We start from the raw sequence: 16978 nt of genomic DNA, 5'->3' as shown, positions 1-16978 counted from the left end.
TTAGCTGTACCATCATTGTTCTCCATCAGGTGTTTCAGTTTTTAAAATTGTTAATACTCTATATGTTGCCCAGGCTTAATAGCTATAAAAGTTCAAATTCGAATCCGTCCAGTAGTTCCGAAGATTAGTGTGTACAAACAGTCATTTTTTTTAAATTCTTACTATGTTACTATGTTTTCCCCTTAATTTGTTTCTATATTAATTTATTCAATGTACAGAATTTTTTCTACTGTTTTCTTGTATTGTATTGTATTGTATGTATTGATTCATACTGAAGACTTATCATAAATTACCTGTTTGACTGAGCGCCATTGGCGCACTTGACATCGGGTCTTCTCTGTGCTGAGTTCTCTTGTGTTTTTTTAAATTCGATTTCTGAACAAATGCCTTTTGACATATGTCACATTGAAAAGGTTTCTCACCAGTGTGAGTTCTCGTGTGTGCTAATAGAGAAGATCTGTGAAAACACCAGTATTCACACAATTGACACCGTAAGGGTTTCTCCCCAGTGTGGACTCTCTTGTGATGTGTCAAATGCGATTTCTGATTAAAGGCCCTTTTACACACGTCACATTTGAAAGGTTTCTCACCAGTGTGAATTCTCATGTGTTTCAATAATTCAGACTTCCGGTTAAACCGTTTCGGACACACTTCACACTGGTGAGGCTGCCTGCCTATGTGATTTCGTATATGCGACACCAAAGTAGATTTCTGACTACTACGGAATTGACAGATGTCACATTGAAAAGGTTTCTCACCAGTGTGGCTTCTTGTATGGATTAATAAATCACTTTTCTTGTCAAATTTGTAATGACACACTTCACATGGAAAACGTTTCTCACCGGTGTGATTGCGTATATGAAATGCCATATATGATTTCTTATTACACCGGAATTCACACATGTCACATTGATAAGGTTTCTCACCGGTGTGAATTCTTATGTGAGATGATAAATTAGATTTCCTATTAAATCGGCTTTTACAAATTTCACACTGAAACTGTCTATTTTCGGAGTGAGTCCGCATGTGTCTTGTATATTTAGTTTTTTGTTCAAACACTTTAAAACACACAACACATTTGAAAGATATCAGGTCAGTGTGTGTTTTTAAGTGTCTTGTTAAATTATGTATTCGATAAAACTCTTTTTGACATATATGACATCGGTAAAGTTTCTCCCTAGTGTGAATCGTTGTGTGAACTCGTAATTTGCTTTCCTCTGTAAAAGCCTTTTGACATACATCACATTTAAATGGTTTATCTATAGTGTGAATTATTTTATGTCTTTTTAAATAGCGTTCTTGACTGAATGCCTTTTGACATATGTCACATTGGTAAGGTTTCTCACCGGTGTGAAAGCTCATGTGACATGATAACTTGCTTCTTACATTAAAGGTCATTGGACATAATTCACAGTGATATGGTTTTTCTTCATTGTATATTCTTATTTCATCTGATGAACACAGTTTTTTACTAAACTCCTTCGATGACCGTTCACACCGGAGATCTGCTACATGTGTTTTGTAATGTACTTTCAAGTCCTCAATTTTCTTAAACTGTTGCTGATAAACATCACATTGGAGTCCCTGAGCAGTCCAAGTGGTTGACTCTCGAGACCCGCACTGTTCCCTGTTGGTTGTTCTGCCTTCAGCTTGTTTTAGTTCGTCATCTGCTGTCATTTGAGCCGAGGAGGGGTCTGCATCAAGTCCCGGATGCATGGGACCATCTCCATCAATCTCAAATTTCACATCAAAGATGTTAAACGCTCCAACTCCTGACAGCTGTGATAATTCTACAAATGATATTTAAATACTGAGTTAATATTTTCAAATCTATTTGCCTGGGGCTTCGCTCCGTGTGAATTTTGAGATAAAATATAGCCTATAGCAATCTTGGATAAAGTACCTTCCTAATGGTGAAAAAATTTTTGAAATTGGTTCCCAGCCAGCCCTCAGATAACAATTGTTAACAATTGCATTGATTTTCATTTCTTTTAAATTGAAATTGGATTAAACAATTTAAAATGAAATTACGGCAATAGTGGCTGCAGATGATGATGAAATGAAGACAAAAACTTACCAAATAATTTCTCACTTTTTGTTTCAACATTATCGTCATACGGTTCCACTTTGATCACAGCTGGAGTGGCGTCTACTGATTCTGGTTCAGTTTTGACCTCCACTTGCTCATGGGGAACACCAATTGACTCAGGATGCATTTGAAATCCATCTAGCGGAGTATCATCTGATACCAGTCCTGTTTTGATACCAACTTCAGTCGATTCCGAATGTTGGTACATATTACTTAGACTATAAAACCAACAACAAAACTACACACAGTGCTACACTGAAGCAATAATCAACACATTCACGATAGGTGACAAGTTCAGCTTTGAATAAGGAAATACATTTTTATATGTTGTAATGGTCTGAGGCGAACTGAGGTAAAAGATAATAGTCAAGTGTAAAATGAAGGGAAGGAACAATATTCACTTTTACATCATTTGTTTTTTGGTTTACTACAAAGTTTTGTTTGATTTGATTTGATATCAAATCAAAACAACACGATAGGTAGGTAGGTCGATAGGTAAGTCTTCCATTCCATTCCAACTAAAATATTTAAAGGTGACAATAATGTTATGACATTGACAGTAAGTTTTTTTATTTATGATCAAGAAAGATAATACGATTTTTGTTAGTTTCCTTCATTTCCTTGTCTTTATTAGTCCAGTGTTTGAGAGTTGACAGTGCGTTATTCCAGTACAGTGCTTGATCTGGCAACTGGACCCATGTAAATCAGCCTATTCTATTCTCTTGCTTGGTTGTATGGATTTAGTAAGTAGGTACCTACTAGGTCTAGGTACTAATTCCATGAGTGTAGTCAGTCGATGGAATCAGAATCAGTCAGACTTGGACCAGACAGATCAACGTAGATGTGTGTGTGTGACGTAGATGTGTGACTGTCTTGTCAAAAAAAAAATCGTTGCTTCGTTTTGGTCCTCGTTGACATTTCGTTCATAAGAGAATACAATTACTACTACATAAAAAAGTTTATTAGAATAGGTAGATATAAAAGAGTTGCTTTTGCAAACAACAAATAATTTTGTGATAATAAATACACTCAGTGCCAAGAATGGCGAGCAGTATGACTTCATCAGCACTCATTGAAATAAAAATTGAGCCAGAATCAGACGAAATCTCTCAACAGCCTCCAGTTGAGATCGAAATAAAACTGGAACCAGTCGATCCGCCGGGCTTTGGATATCAAATGTATCCTGAGTCAATCGGCGTTCCACCACATGAACGGGCGGAGGTCAAAGCTGAATCTGAATCAGTAGACGCCGCACCAGCTGTGCCAAAAGTGGAACCACAGGCTGAAGATAGGGATAATGTTGAATTAAAAAATGAAGAATCATGTGGTATGTTTGTTCCTCTGAAATTACGTTTTTTTTCTAAGATTTCTCTTAAAACAACCTGTTTTTTGAGAATCCATTAGCCACTAGGCTGTATCTCATGAACCTAATGATTAGATGGTTGAGATTTTGAAAGATAATGAATTAGGTGATGATTTATAACATCGGAACTAAAGTAAAAAAAATGTTTTGACTCTAGATACACCAATAATGATGTAAAGTCTAATCATTTATTCGGAAATTACCTATACATTCATTAGCTCAAATTTTAAATTGTACAGTAATTAACAGTGGTAATTAAGTAACAATGGGCCATGTTGATTAGTTAGTGCCTGCTACTCTGTAATGAAAATACTGTACGTCGGCGTAAGACGTAAAGAGATGAATTAATTTAGCCGAACTGGCATGGTCTCAATAGCTTAGTGGTCAAATGCACTGTCCCGGATAGACAAGGGGTTCAATTTCCACACAATTCCAGAATTTTTTCATCTCATTTTTTTTTTAAATAAGTTAAAAAGCAAGTGTGACATGTGCAACAAATCCATGTATCATGTATGTATGTATGTATGTATGTTTCAAAATGTTATAAAGCTTTTTGGCTTTCTGAGAAGAAATCCTTAATAAACTCTTAAACAAAACTAGTTTTTACAACCTTAAAGCATCTGAGGGTCACTTCAGCTTTCCTACTTTTTCTTCCCTATTTTGCAGTCTCCTGGGTCCTGGCTCCTGGGTCCTCAGTAGTCAGACCATTGGCATACACATTGTCCTTGACAACGTTAAGTGTTTGCTTGTTCTGCCAGGCCTAAGCGGGATATGTCAAATATTAATTAACTGGTATTAAAATATCATTTATAGGATCACATCTGTTAGGAGTTGAAACATTTAATGTCTACGATGTGAAATTTGAGGTTGATGGAGATAATCCCTTGCATGCGGGACTTGATGCAGAGATGGCCGCCACTCCGGGGGATGGTGTTAACAAAGGTATGAACCATCTGAACCTAATCGTAAACTCAATGCAAATAACAGGGGGGATTTTTTTGTAAAAAGGGTCGCATTGAAGGAAACTACAGGATATGTTGCTGGTAACAGGATGAGACACGTAGAGGAAAACGGGACGAGATAGTGGGATATGAGATTAGACATGTAGCAGGAAATAAGACAGAACAATATGCTGGAAGTGGGACAGTACACACAGCGGGACAGGGATGGGTTCCCACAGCGGGCGAAAGCTAGTTTTACTAGTTACTAACTCGATGCAATCTTACGATGTCTTTTTATGATTTTACACCAACTATGTTAGACTAAGAACTGGTTAATAGATGTTTTACTACAGAATTTAGCTAATATTTTATTTATTTACAACAAAATTAAATAATAAATACTTTGAAGATTGTTTACATGTATGTATATTCTTAAGAAAAACGGAGTGCGCATATTGTTGCGAGGCGAACCAATTCAACCAAGTTTGAGAAAATACCAAACCATTCAAGCAAAAGTAGTAATTACAATTATTTTTATTGGTAAATCAAGTGTACATGTAACATTCAGAGCGTTGCTCCCCGGGCATGACCGCGGGAGGCAGGAGCCCTAACCTACAAAGTAATGTGATTTCATTATGTATATAAGTTTTTTTTTTTAATCTTAATTTTCTTTTTTGGTTATGTGTGTGTGTGTGTGTGTGTCTGTAGTTTTTTGAATAAACTTATTTCTATCCTATTCTATAATACAAACACGCAAACACGACACTGTTTAAAAATAATTATTATATATTGTTATATTATGTTGATGCCAAAGAGGAAACAGACACGCGGGCTATACATATATAGGTTATGGTTGTGTAGCATCTGGCATGTGCAACGTGCTGTGACTTTGACCCTGACATGCCAGCTACTGACGCATCCATCTAATGGTTGTGGGAAAGTATAAAAGTAGCACCAGCGAAAACAAAGATAACGCTAGGGGATCGTTGTAAAACCGCACACTTAGCAACAACTGGAAAAATTGTGCCGATCGATAATTCCCAGGGGAATTCCCATGAAATTACGTGTTTGTATGTTTCGTGGTAGGCCTTATGGATCGAATCCTACTCGTGCCACATGAGTGCCACATGCAATGGCTTAAATAAATTCCATAGACCACCATTTGATTCCGCTGAAGGAAAAAGTCGTAAGGAAACATGCAAACCGGCAGAATGTTAACTAGTGTGTTTCAACTGCCACTAGATGGCAGCATTCGTAAAAGTCGTATCCCATGTGTCTAGTGCTCTCAGTGTATGTCACATTTTATTTAAGTTGCTTAAGTTAAATAAAATCTAACACCAAAAGAAGAACACACACCATTATTTTAATGAAGAAAAACATTTGCAGATGGCGCCTCGGGAGCTGACAAACAAAAACAAGCTGAGGGGGAAATTATCATTAGTACAGCTCATAAAGCCCACCAGTGTGACGTTTGTGATCGACAGTTTCAGCGACTTGAAAACTTAAAACTTCATTATAGAACTCACACTGGCGAGAAACCCTTTCAATGTGAAGTGTGTCGAAAGTTGTTTGGGCGCAGAGATAATTTATTGAGGCATAAAATATCTCACACTAGTGAGAAACCTTTTCAATGTGAAATGTGTGAGAAAAGGTTTAAATCAAGAAGTGATTTATCGGCTCACATGACCACCCACACCAGGGAAAAACCTTTTCAATGTCAGCTGTGTCACATGGCCTTTCCATTTAAAAGTAAACTATCAATTCACATGAGCACTCACTCTGGCGAGAAACCTTTTTTGTGTAACGTTTGTCAAAAAGCGTTTGGTCGAAGTGACTGTCTATCAAGACACATGAGAACTCACATTGAGGAACCGTTTCTGTGTAACACATGTCAAAGAACATTTAAATCAAGAAGGGAATTGGTGATTCACACGACTGTTCACACCGGTGAGAAACTTTTTCAGTGTGAAGTCTGTCAAAAAACGTTTACATTACGAAGCTACCTAACAGCTCACATGAGCACTCACACCGGCGAGAAACCGTTTCAATGTGACATGTGTCATAAGGCGTTTGGCCGAAGATATCATTTGTCGAGACATTTACATACTCATACTAGCAAGCAATCTTTTGGGCAGAAGTACAAGAAAAAAAAAAGACTTTGCTCTGTTGAAATGAGGAACTAACACAAATGGACACGACGTAACATCTCGTGAAAAAGTTTGAAATTATTAAAAAATAAGAAGTAATACATGTAACAGAAGTAGTATAATGTTCCAGTTGCCGTGGAAACGGCTGGCCCATGGTGTTCGGAGGCGAAGCGCTTTTTTGGTGAGATAGGACGGCGTTTAAGGTGTCGTGGATATGACTACCGCTCCGGATGGTACTTGGTTCAAAGGCTATCAATTGCTATCCAACGAGGAAACGCAGCTAGCGTTATGGGTACTTTTGAACCGGGTACAATTCGGGTCGGCATTTTTGATTGACTTTGCAATTATTTATGTTTTATTTTGTTTTATTATTTGTATTTTTAATAAATGAATTTTCTATACATCTGATGTGATACACCACACTACGACTTTAGACGAATAATTAACCAAAAGAATGTTCAAATGAAGAAGAGGGAAACCAAGAAAGAGAAGGATGGCCTGTGTGCGGGAGAATATGAAGGAGTTAGGAGTGGATTGTGACAGGAAATACCAAATGAAATAATTTATAACATATTATAAAATGTGGTACCTATGATGGAATAAATAAAGATTGTTTCACACATCAGTTATCTCTGACATGCAATAAATAAACATATCATGTAATAAAAGTAAACTACGATGGTAATTAAAATTATTTCGACAAATATCCTATGACACTTTAATAACATTTTTTAACCAACGAATTGTATTTAATTTTAAATAATCCATACTATAATATTATAAAGAGTAAAGATTTATTTTTTGTTTGTAATGAATAAACAAATACTGAGCCGATTTTGATGAGACGGCACAGAGATAGACAAAATCTTAAGGAGTGACTGAGTCTTCCTTTTTATTATGGTTTTCCCGAGGAAAGCCGGGGCGTGCCGCTAGTTTTAAATAATTTTAGACTACCTATTTTAATCTTTGAAATGTGACATGAGTCAAAAGGCCGCCATAAATTCAAATAAATAAATAGTAAAATGGGTCATAAAATTATTAGAAAAGCTATAAAGCTTAACTATGTGTTTTCAATTTGGTTGTATTGTGCATTTTAAATTTGTCGCCATAGGTACTTGTTAATATCTGCGGTTTGATTTAAATTCGAAATTGTTAAATTGGACGCGTCTCTTCAACCATGGTCGTTCGACTTTTTGTTTCTTCTTTATCTATGGAAATCGCCGGATCATTGACCACATGATAATTTAATGAAGAAAAACCTTTGCAGATGGCGCCACGTCGCGAGCTGACAAACGGAAACTAGCGACCTCACGGATCGCGCCAGGACTGCCCCGGTGTGACGTTTGTCAGCGACAGTTCAAGCGAAATGAACACTTGAGAGCTCATTACAGAACTCACACTGGCGAGAAACCTTTTCAGTGTGAAGTGTGTCAAAAGATGTTTAGACAGAAAAACGTCTTATTCTGTCACAGAGCTACTCACTCTGTAGACAAACCGTTTCAATGTAAACTGTGTCCAATGGCCTTTAATTTAAGAAGCAAGTTGTCAGCTCACACGAACACTCACACTGGTGAGAAACCTTTTCAATGTGACATGTGTCAAAAAACCTACCGCCGAAAAGACCATTTGTCGAGACACATAAGAACTCACACTGAGAAAAATTCTTTTCAGTGTCAAGTGTGTCAAAGGACGTTTGGATTAAAAAGCCATTTATTAAATCACTTAAGAATTCACACCGGTGAAAAACCCTTTAAGTGTGAAGTGTGTCAAAAGGCGTTTAGTCGAAGAGACTCTCTGTCAAGTCATATAAGAAATCACACTGGTGAGAAACCTTACCAATGTAAAGTGTGTCTAATGACCTTTTCATTAAATAGCAGATTATCAACTCACATGAGTACTCACACTGGGGAGAAACCTTTTCAATGTGAAGTATGTCAAAAGGCGTTTAAAGAGAAAAGGAAATTATTAACTCACATGAATACTCACACAGGTGAGAAACCTTTTCAGTGTGAGACGTGTCTAAAAGCGTTTAGCCAGAAGGCGCATTTAACAAAACACACTTGGATTCACACTGGTGAGAAACCTTATCAATGTGAAATATGTCAAAGAGGGTTTACATCAAGACGCGATTTATCAACTCATACGAGAACTCACACTGGCGAGAAACCTTTTCGATGTGGAGTTTGTCAAAAAGCGTTTAGCCGAAGAGATCATTTGTCAAGACACTCGCGATCGCACACTGGTGAGAAACCGTTCCAGTGCGAAGTGTGCCAAAAGTCATTTTCAGAAAGGAGTAAATTATTGACTCACAAAATAACTCACACCGGGGTGAAATCTTTCCAATGTGACATGTGTCAGAAGGCGTATACTCATAAATTTAATTTGATAAAACACGTCAGAACTCACGCTTGTGAGAAACCTTAAGTTTCAAACAAAATACTATTGTTACGTAAGATTTTGGTTCTAGCTCACGCGGCCCCCTGGATGGAATCACATTTTACATACACAACTTACTAATAAATCAATTAAACAATAGTCTGAAATGAAATATTTTATTTTATTCCCAACGCAACCTGTAACCAACTCTTGCGACTCTGTACGAATTATACTGACAGTGAGGTGTCACACGTGTGTGTTTGTGTGTTTATCACAGACTTGATAAAAATGAGACGATCTACTTGGATTACAAGGAATAAATAAATAAATATAAATATATAAATAAATATATAATAGGACAAATCACACAGATTGAGCTAGCCCCAAAGTAAGTTCGAGACTTGTGTTATGGGATACTAACTCAACGATACTATATTTTATAACAAATACATATATAGATAAATATCCAAGACCCGGGCCAATCAGAAAAAGATCATTTTCCACCATGACCCGACCGGGGATCGAACCCGGGACCTCTCGGTTCAGTGGCAAGAACCTTACCACTGTGCCACCGAGGTCGTCAGGTCGATCGACGAAGGCAACTAAAAATAGGACAGAACTTTTTAAAGCATTAGACAGCCTGGCCTTTTTATTGTCATGACAATTCTTTCGACAAGAAGCGTTGGCTTGATGTCGTTACGATGATATGGTCTGTCTATTAACCATAATTGTACACTTAGTTGGCAAATAAATGAATATGAATATTTAGGATGACGAAGATCGTGCGAAGTGGGCGAGAAAGAGTAGGAAAGCTGACGTTGGGCTCCGACGCTCGTTAGTGGCGGAAGCAACGGGATAACGTCAAGGAGAGGCCTGCGTGGTTACACCTACCGCAGGATTTTGCTGTAGCGATTTCACGACCGGCCGCCTGTCTGACGTCAACTCTTTTAGGCTGTGTCATTTAGCTGCCTGTGCGACGTCCACGGGAGGATATATAGTGGATCTATTCTCAAGCGGGAACACACGCTGACTTCACGGACAAGCTTTAATTGTTTTAATAAAGATTTGTAGTCCAAAAGAAACAAGTCGTCCGAAAGACGTGTGTGGTTCCGTCCTAAAATAGGACCACTCCACAACCTCTGTGGATATTGTACTGTATACAACCCAGAAAGGACTTGATCGATATGCTATGTTATAATAAAAAACATATGGTAGGCACAAATAGTTTATTTATAAACGGAAAATATAATTATTTGTTTGATAAAGTGGTACACAGTATGGGAGTACACATCGGTCAGACGGCATTCCAACAAGATAATAATAGTAATGACAAAAACAACTAGCTACATCTGTAAACAGGAATACTTGTATTTGCCTGTGTGTGATAGTTCGCAATACTGCGGACAGATGGCGACTGTGGTTGAAATGACTGAATCGCGGTCTTGCCATTCGCAGAATTAGTTAATATGCAACCGCACATTTACAAGCTCCAACTGAATTACCACATTAACGTAAAACTTATACATATTTGACTTATTTATTGCACAAAATACAATGTGTAAAAGTACAATAATGTTAAATGCATTATCTAACAGTAACAATAAAAATAATTAAAAATAAGTTTATTGACACACGTTTCTTATGTCTCACACTATGTAGTCATGTAGACATATATATGGCTCACACTATGTAGTCATGTAGACATATATATGGCTCACACTATGTAGTCATGTAGACATATATATGTCTCACACTATGTAGTCATGTAGACATATATATGGCTCACACTATGTCAACCATTGCTATCCTATATATGAGGTATTCCATACAACAAATTATTCAATTAGATGTTTATAATTTTTGTGTGCCATACGTCTGGCGGAATATATAAGGCCACATAACTTACAATAAAATTCATTATAGTTACAATAGAATAAACATATAATTCTTATTTTTTTATTATTAGCTTTTACTGACGGGAGCAGTCCGTTTGTAACTATATGTATGCAGCATTTCAAGATGAGCAGATAAAGAGGTAACAAACAAATTTACTTTCGCATATATTACTAGCGGCTTTCTACCCGGCTTCGCTCGGATAAATAATAATAATAAATAAATATATTAGGACAAATCATACAGATTGAGCTAGCCCCAAAGTAAGTTCGAGACTTGTGTTATGGGATACTAACTCAAATATTTTATAACAAATACATATACAGATAAACATCCAAGACACGGGCCAATCAGAAAAAGATCATTTTCCATCATGACCCGACCGGGGATCGAACCCAGGACCTCTCGGTTCAGTGGCAAGAACCTTACCACTGCGCCATCGAGGTCGTCCGATAAAACCATAATAAATTATACACTTAACCTTAAATTCCGGTCCGGTAATTTTCGAGTTTATCGCGTTCATACAGACAGAAAAACAAACGCGATAGCGACTTATTTTTATAATATGCCAGGATAGGATTCTTGCGAACCTGGATGTGATGTGTTAGAGGAAATAATCTCTGTCAGTCTTATTGTCATGTGACGTTGTGTCAGCGCAACACGTCCGAGTGAGACGCGTATATTATATATATTAATAGTATATAAGCTAGAGTTAAGTAAAATAAAGATTTCATTTATTCACCGGCCTCACTGGTGTCATATACCACGAACAGCTGAGATTGTGGACCCAACATTTTACTTATTTACATCAAAACGTTGTATCACTAACGTGTGTTCTTCTATGTATTGATAAGGAATATTTTCGATTAAAAGCCTTGTGGCAAACATCACATTGGAACGGCAACTCGCCGGTGTGAGTTCTGATGTGTATCGCCAGAGACTGTTTACGAGTGAATGTGTTTTGACAGATATCACATTGAAAAGGTTTCTCACCAGTGTGAGTTCGTTTGTGTAATAACAAACGGTATTTTCGACGAAACGCCATTTGACAGACGTCACATTGATAAGGTTTCTCGCCAGTGTGTATGCCTATGTGATCTACTAAAGAGCTTCTTAAACTAAACACACTTTGACATATTTCACATTGAAAAGGTTTCTCACCGGTGTGGATTCTTTTGTGGCTCGTCAAATTACTTTTTTCTTTAAAAGCCATATTACAAACGTCACATTCGAAAGGTCTCTCCTCGGCGTGAGTTCTCATATGTGGCAGTAAACTGTTCCTATATTTAAACTGTTTCGCGCACACGTCGCACTGGAAAGGTTTCTCACCAGTGTGAATTCTCATGTGAGTTGATAAATGGCTTTTCTCATTAAATGCCTTTTCACACAGATGACATTGAAAAGGTTTCCCAAAAATATGAATTTTTGTGTGTTTCAATAATTCACAATTGTGCTTAAACTGTCTGGGACACAATTTACATTGGAAACGTTTCTCACCGGTATGACTTCTCATATGATTTAATAGTGCAGATTCCTGACTACACCTGTATTGACACACGTCACACTGAAAAGGTTTCTCACTGGTGTGAACTCTTACATGTTTTAACAAATCAGATTTCCTACTAGTTCTGTACTGACACACTTCACATTGGAAAGGTTTCTCACCGATGTGAACTCTTTTGTGGTATTTTAAATCCTCATCGTCCCTAAAAGCTCTATGACACACTTCACATATAAAAGGCTTCTCGCCAGTATGAGTTCTTCTGTGGCTCAATAAAGCAGATTTATGTCTAAACCAGTATTGGCACACGTCACACTGAAAAGGTTTCTCACCAGTGTGAGTTCTCATGTGATCTGATAAATGGCTTTTCTCACTAAACGCCCTGTGACACACTTTACATTGAAAAGGTTTCTCGCCAGTGTGGATTCTATAGTGTCTCTTCATAAGACAAGCATATTTAAACTGTTGTTGACACACATCACATTGGTGGAGTCCCCCTGCAGCCCGAGTGGTTGATTCTCTAGTCTTCCGCTGTGTTTTGTCGGGTGTTCTTCCTTTAGCTTGTTCCGGTTTGTCAGCTCCCGACGTTTGGGCTGAGGAAGCACCTGCGAATGTTTTCCTTCATTTATGCAATTTTCCAAGGTATCCGCTACCTCAATTTGGGTGTATTGAGGTGGTATGTTGGATTGGATCAACACATAGCGTAATGTTTTATTCCGGAAGTATGTCATCTAGTCAAAAAGTCTTATAGTCAAAGGCGCTTTGAAAAGTAGATGGCGCCGCTCTGTATAAAATTAAAACACTTTAAATCACAATGTTTACATAATTACGAGTAATAGACGAGTAGCACCGCGGGATGCTGTTCTTCACAGTCGTTTTCCTCATGGCTGAGGGTCGTGGTCATTACATGGAATGAAACACACGTAACAACTTTCTTGGCATTAGTAATGGAGTGGTTTGCCATTGCCTTCTCCATTTCACACACAAGGGATGCAGTTGTTTGTAAACATTAACATTTTGTAGGCCTGAATGATAATTAAGTCCTAATTAGCTAACCTTCCCCTCGCCGCCGCCGCTGCGCTGTGTCCATCACTGCGTCACACAGGTGCGACACACTGAGCGGGACCTCGTATTCGGCTGCCGGCTGAGGACCTGCAAACACGCTTCTCATCAATAAATAACAAACATTAAGAATATTATGAACTAGGGTGCGCATGCGCAAGAGTAAACGTCAATGTAGACAAATGTCACTGCTGAAGAGAGACGGACAATGTTTGGTTGTGTGATGAAAACTGCATTTGTTATCATTGTGCATGTCTGTTGCTATTTAACAGCGCATAAATTAAAATTAATACAAATAATAAGAAATAAAATTGAAAGACTTTGTCTCCCACCTGTGCCCGGCAGACGGGACTGGGACGGGACAGGTTAGAAAACACACAAGAAAGTTACATGTACAGTACAACGGCAGACTTAATCCATGTAGGGATCTCGAGGACATATGTACAATAGCAAGCTAGTACAAGGCAAGTAATCATGCTGATTTGTGAAAACAAATTAAAACACAAATAATATTTCTTTTTTTCCTTGTACCTAGAAGGATAAGTAATATTTTACCTGCGTCCAAGGTCAACACGTTGTTGTGTAACAACAATGACACGGTTTTGAGCCCAGTTTGTGCTATAGCCTCTGCTTCCTTCAGATTCCTGCCCTTGAAAATTATCGCTGTCTCATCTGCAAAGGCGAATGTAATATGACTAGCCTTTCTGGCTTCGCTCGGGTAAAACTCTTCTTCATGACTAAGGATCGTGGTCATTACATGGAATGAAACACACATTCAAAACTTTCTTGGCATTATTAATGGAGTGGTTTGCCATTGCCTTCTCCATTTCACACACAAGTAAATAATCAACCAGTGTGCATGGTTCCTCACGATGTTTTTCTTCACCGGAAGCAAGCGGTGGTCTATGAAAACTACTATACATGAGTCAGATTGGTATACAAACTCATGTGGCACGAGTAGGATTCGAACCTGGGACCTTTCGATCTACAGGCGGGGGTAAAACTATAATATAGTAAACTAGCTTTTACTCTCAGCTTCACCCGCGTATATTCCTCACGGTACAGTTATTTTTCCGGAATGAAAGGTACCCTATGTCATACATGTATGCAAAATTTCAAGAAGATACACACACACACACACACACACACACACACACACACACACACACACACACGCACGCGCACACACACACACGCACGCACACACATACGCACGCACGCACACACGCACGCACGCACGCACGCACGCACACACACACGCACGCACGCACACACACACGCACGCACACACACACGCACGCACACACACACGCACGCACACACACACGCACGCACACACACACGCACGCACTCACACACGCACGCACTCACACACGCACGCACACACACACGCACGCACGCACCAAGGGATGGGAAAAATAGTTTAAAATTTGCCATTTTCGTTTTAAAACTTACATACCATCCGACACACTATCTTCAACATCTGATTTGATATCATCTGCATTCAGTTCCCGTTTGAATGCCGAGGTTATTTCTGGAGGAATCGTCTCCAAGCACTTTGGTCCGGTGGCGGCCAGCGAGCAGAGACCGTTGGCAAACCGGTCTATTGACGACACCATCTCCGGAGATATCTGCAAGTTGTCACAAATTCAAATTTAAAATTCTTCAATGAAGTTAGGATTATACCTATATAAATGACATATTGATGTCAAAAATGTAAATAAATGTATGTCTCACAAGTAGCCCACTTCCAAAGCCAAGTGAAGAGTCGTAGCCATTTCTCTAATTAAAATAATTAGTTATTTATTTATATTCCAAACCTATACAGCATCAATTTAACAAAATAGTGTGCAGTCATACATGTACGTGTCTACATGTAGCAATGTACATCATTTCAAAGCTGAGAGAGGTAGTCTATATATTTTGTGTGACGATTTTCAATAATTTTATTGGAAATACAACTTTTATTTTATTTATTCAATTCAAATTTTGACATTTTTAATAATGATGCAAATTCGTCCAACTAATTTTTAATATATGTATAAGACCTATATTTCTTAATTTACATCCTTGGAGAAAAGGCTGCGGTGAAGTTTGTTGCGCCGCTTCTTCAACTGAGCTTTGGAAGCCGGCAGTAGACTTAGTTTAAGTAATTTTTTGATGTCAATAAGTAATGTATATCAACCTAAATTGAATAAAGAAATTTGAATTTGAGTGATTATTGCATCGTACCTTGGAACTGGTCTGCAACATGTCAGTGAGCAGAGCCTCCGCCCTGGCCGAGCCCAGCATCAGCCTGCGACATTTGCGGAGCTGAGCGTGGCAGAGGTAGCAGGCCACCAGCGGCCGCGCGTCCAGCGAATGCAGCTGGAATTGAAACACTCTAGATACAAAATAATCCAGGATAATATAAACTAATCTATATTATAATTATAAAGAGGTAAGGTTTGAGGCTTAGGAAGAAAAAAATATTTCACCATTAGAAAGGTACATTATCCAAGATTGCTATAGACTAAATTGTTATCTCAATTCCCATGGGAGCGAAGCCCTAGGCAACATCTAGTACTTAATAAAATTTCACCACTAAAGCACTGGGTCAATTTCAAAGTTTAGAAGACATATGTATCATATTGACCACAGTATCCGTAAGCTTCTCGTAGACCTCCTGCAGCGAGCCCGTGATGGACAACAACCGCACCTCCACTGCCAGACACAGGCGGCACACCAAATTGGGAGACATTTCCTAAAATAGACAAAAAGATGTGCTATGTTGTCACAATTTTTGGAGTCGAAATGTATTCCTGATTCTTGAATACTTTAATGAAAATAAAAAAACAGAAAATACGTAATTTAATTAATAAAACTGATTGATTAGTAAAACTACAAAAAAAACTTAAGGACTTAAAAAGGTTCTTGTCATGTACCTGCTCTATTAACATAAACAACCACTCTTTTAGTGAGTGCGACAGCGTCAAGAGGTTTGTGTGGAGACACATAGGTACCTGAGATGATGATGAACCGGACTTACTTTAACACTATCCATTTGGGATAATTCTTCTTTTCTTTTGTTATGGCTCCCTTGTTGGCGAATAAAAATGATGATTTATATGCTAGGTAAGGTTACTTACCGATAGCTCTCTATTATGAGCTATTTTAATACATCTATGATTGTAAGTCGTAAAATTGTGCATGAGAAAAGGTACTTAGCTTACTTCTTCAATCTTAAGGGTAAATTTTAAGAGTAAATGGTTTCGTATCCTTAATATATCAGCTGTATCTTTTTCTAATTTGAAAATAAAAATGTATATTACTTTACTCTCTTAAATAAATACCTACTTAATAATATAAATAAACTAAAATTTATTTTCGTTGATGCAATGACCAAAGAAAAGTTGATGTCTTTAATTGTCACCTGTCACCCTTCTGTCTGTCATTGTGTTGTCTGGCACATGGAATGTTTTTTTCTTTTCTACTTTGTGGCAATCAAACTTCTTCAATAGAGCTTATCACATGGATTTAGTAAGTACTTACTGACATACGTAATGCACTATAGACTTCACTAAAGTGTTCGGTGAATGCTAACACATTGCTTAGTGCAATGTGTGG

General features: G+C 37.9%; 3 protein-coding genes across 10 annotated transcripts; 1 reads left to right on the top strand and 2 right to left on the bottom strand.

Annotated features, from left to right (window-relative positions):
* Window positions 1-232: 232 nt before the first annotated feature.
* LOC128682223 (gastrula zinc finger protein XlCGF57.1-like) lies at window positions 233-2610 on the bottom strand. The gene is made up of 2 exons (XM_053766831.2): window positions 2078-2610; window positions 233-1790 (listed from the first exon to the last, which is right to left on the bottom strand). Exons 1-2 carry the CDS (start codon window positions 2295-2297, stop codon window positions 283-285), a joined length of 1728 nt encoding a protein of 575 aa, XP_053622806.1. The 5' UTR covers window positions 2298-2610; the 3' UTR covers window positions 233-282.
* Window positions 2611-3130: 520 nt separating this feature from the next.
* LOC128682216 (zinc finger protein OZF-like) lies at window positions 3131-9083 on the top strand. 2 transcript variants are annotated; one of them, XM_053766816.2, is made up of 4 exons: window positions 3131-3416; window positions 4266-4394; window positions 5780-6340; window positions 7808-9083. In XM_053766816.2, exons 1-4 carry the CDS (start codon window positions 3131-3133, stop codon window positions 8962-8964), a joined length of 2133 nt encoding a protein of 710 aa, XP_053622791.1. In that variant the 3' UTR covers window positions 8965-9083. The 2 variants fall into 2 exon arrangements, with proteins under 2 accessions (XP_053622791.1, XP_053622792.1); XM_053766817.2 differs by lacking the exon at window positions 5780-6340.
* Window positions 3410-16843, bottom strand: LOC128682221 (zinc finger protein OZF-like). Of its 7 annotated transcripts, none has more exons than XM_053766830.2 (7): window positions 16501-16840; window positions 16008-16115; window positions 15605-15739; window positions 14832-15003; window positions 13928-14044; window positions 13367-13462; window positions 3410-4212 (listed from the first exon to the last, which is right to left on the bottom strand). In XM_053766830.2, exons 1-7 carry the CDS (start codon window positions 16561-16563, stop codon window positions 4187-4189), a joined length of 717 nt encoding a protein of 238 aa, XP_053622805.1. In that variant the 5' UTR covers window positions 16564-16840; the 3' UTR covers window positions 3410-4186. The 7 variants fall into 7 exon arrangements, with proteins under 7 accessions (XP_053622805.1, XP_053622799.1, XP_053622800.1 ...); XM_053766824.2 differs by lacking the exon at window positions 3410-4212 and adding an exon at window positions 10128-12915 and having other exon boundaries at window positions 16501-16831; XM_053766825.2 differs by lacking the exon at window positions 3410-4212 and adding an exon at window positions 10128-12915 and having other exon boundaries at window positions 16401-16829.
* Window positions 16844-16978: the final 135 nt, after the last annotated feature.

This window comes from Plodia interpunctella, chromosome 29 (assembly GCF_027563975.2).
Source record: "Plodia interpunctella isolate USDA-ARS_2022_Savannah chromosome 29, ilPloInte3.2, whole genome shotgun sequence".
NCBI lineage: Eukaryota > Metazoa > Arthropoda > Insecta > Lepidoptera > Pyralidae > Plodia > Plodia interpunctella.
Note: the sequence above shows the minus strand (reverse complement) of the source record. Positions and strands in the feature narration are given on the sequence as shown.

Bases quoted from the DNA above. Each gene is read 5' to 3' on its own strand.
- LOC128682223 (XM_053766831.2), bottom strand. From the start codon at position 2,297: ATGTACCAACATTCGGAATCGACTGAAGTTGGTATCAAAACAGGACTG. The intron at 1,791-2,077 runs GTAAGTTTTTGT...TATCATTTGTAG, and splicing joins AAAAAGTGAGAAATTATTTG to AATTATCACAGCTGTCAGGA.
- LOC128682216 (XM_053766816.2), top strand. From the start codon at position 3,131: ATGGCGAGCAGTATGACTTCATCAGCACTCATTGAAATAAAAATTGAG. The intron at 3,417-4,265 runs GTATGTTTGTTC...TATCATTTATAG, and splicing joins AAAAAATGAAGAATCATGTG to GATCACATCTGTTAGGAGTT. The intron at 4,395-5,779 runs GTATGAACCATC...AAACATTTGCAG, and splicing joins GGGGGATGGTGTTAACAAAG to ATGGCGCCTCGGGAGCTGAC.
- LOC128682221 (XM_053766824.2), bottom strand. From the start codon at position 16,563: ATGCACAATTTTACGACTTACAATCATAGATGTATTAAAATAGCTCAT. The intron at 16,116-16,500 runs GTAAGTAACCTT...TGTCTATTTTAG, and splicing joins CTCATAATAGAGAGCTATCG to GAAATGTCTCCCAATTTGGT. The intron at 14,045-14,831 runs GTATGTAAGTTT...TCGCCTTTGCAG, and splicing joins TGAAGATAGTGTGTCGGATG to ATGAGACAGCGATAATTTTC.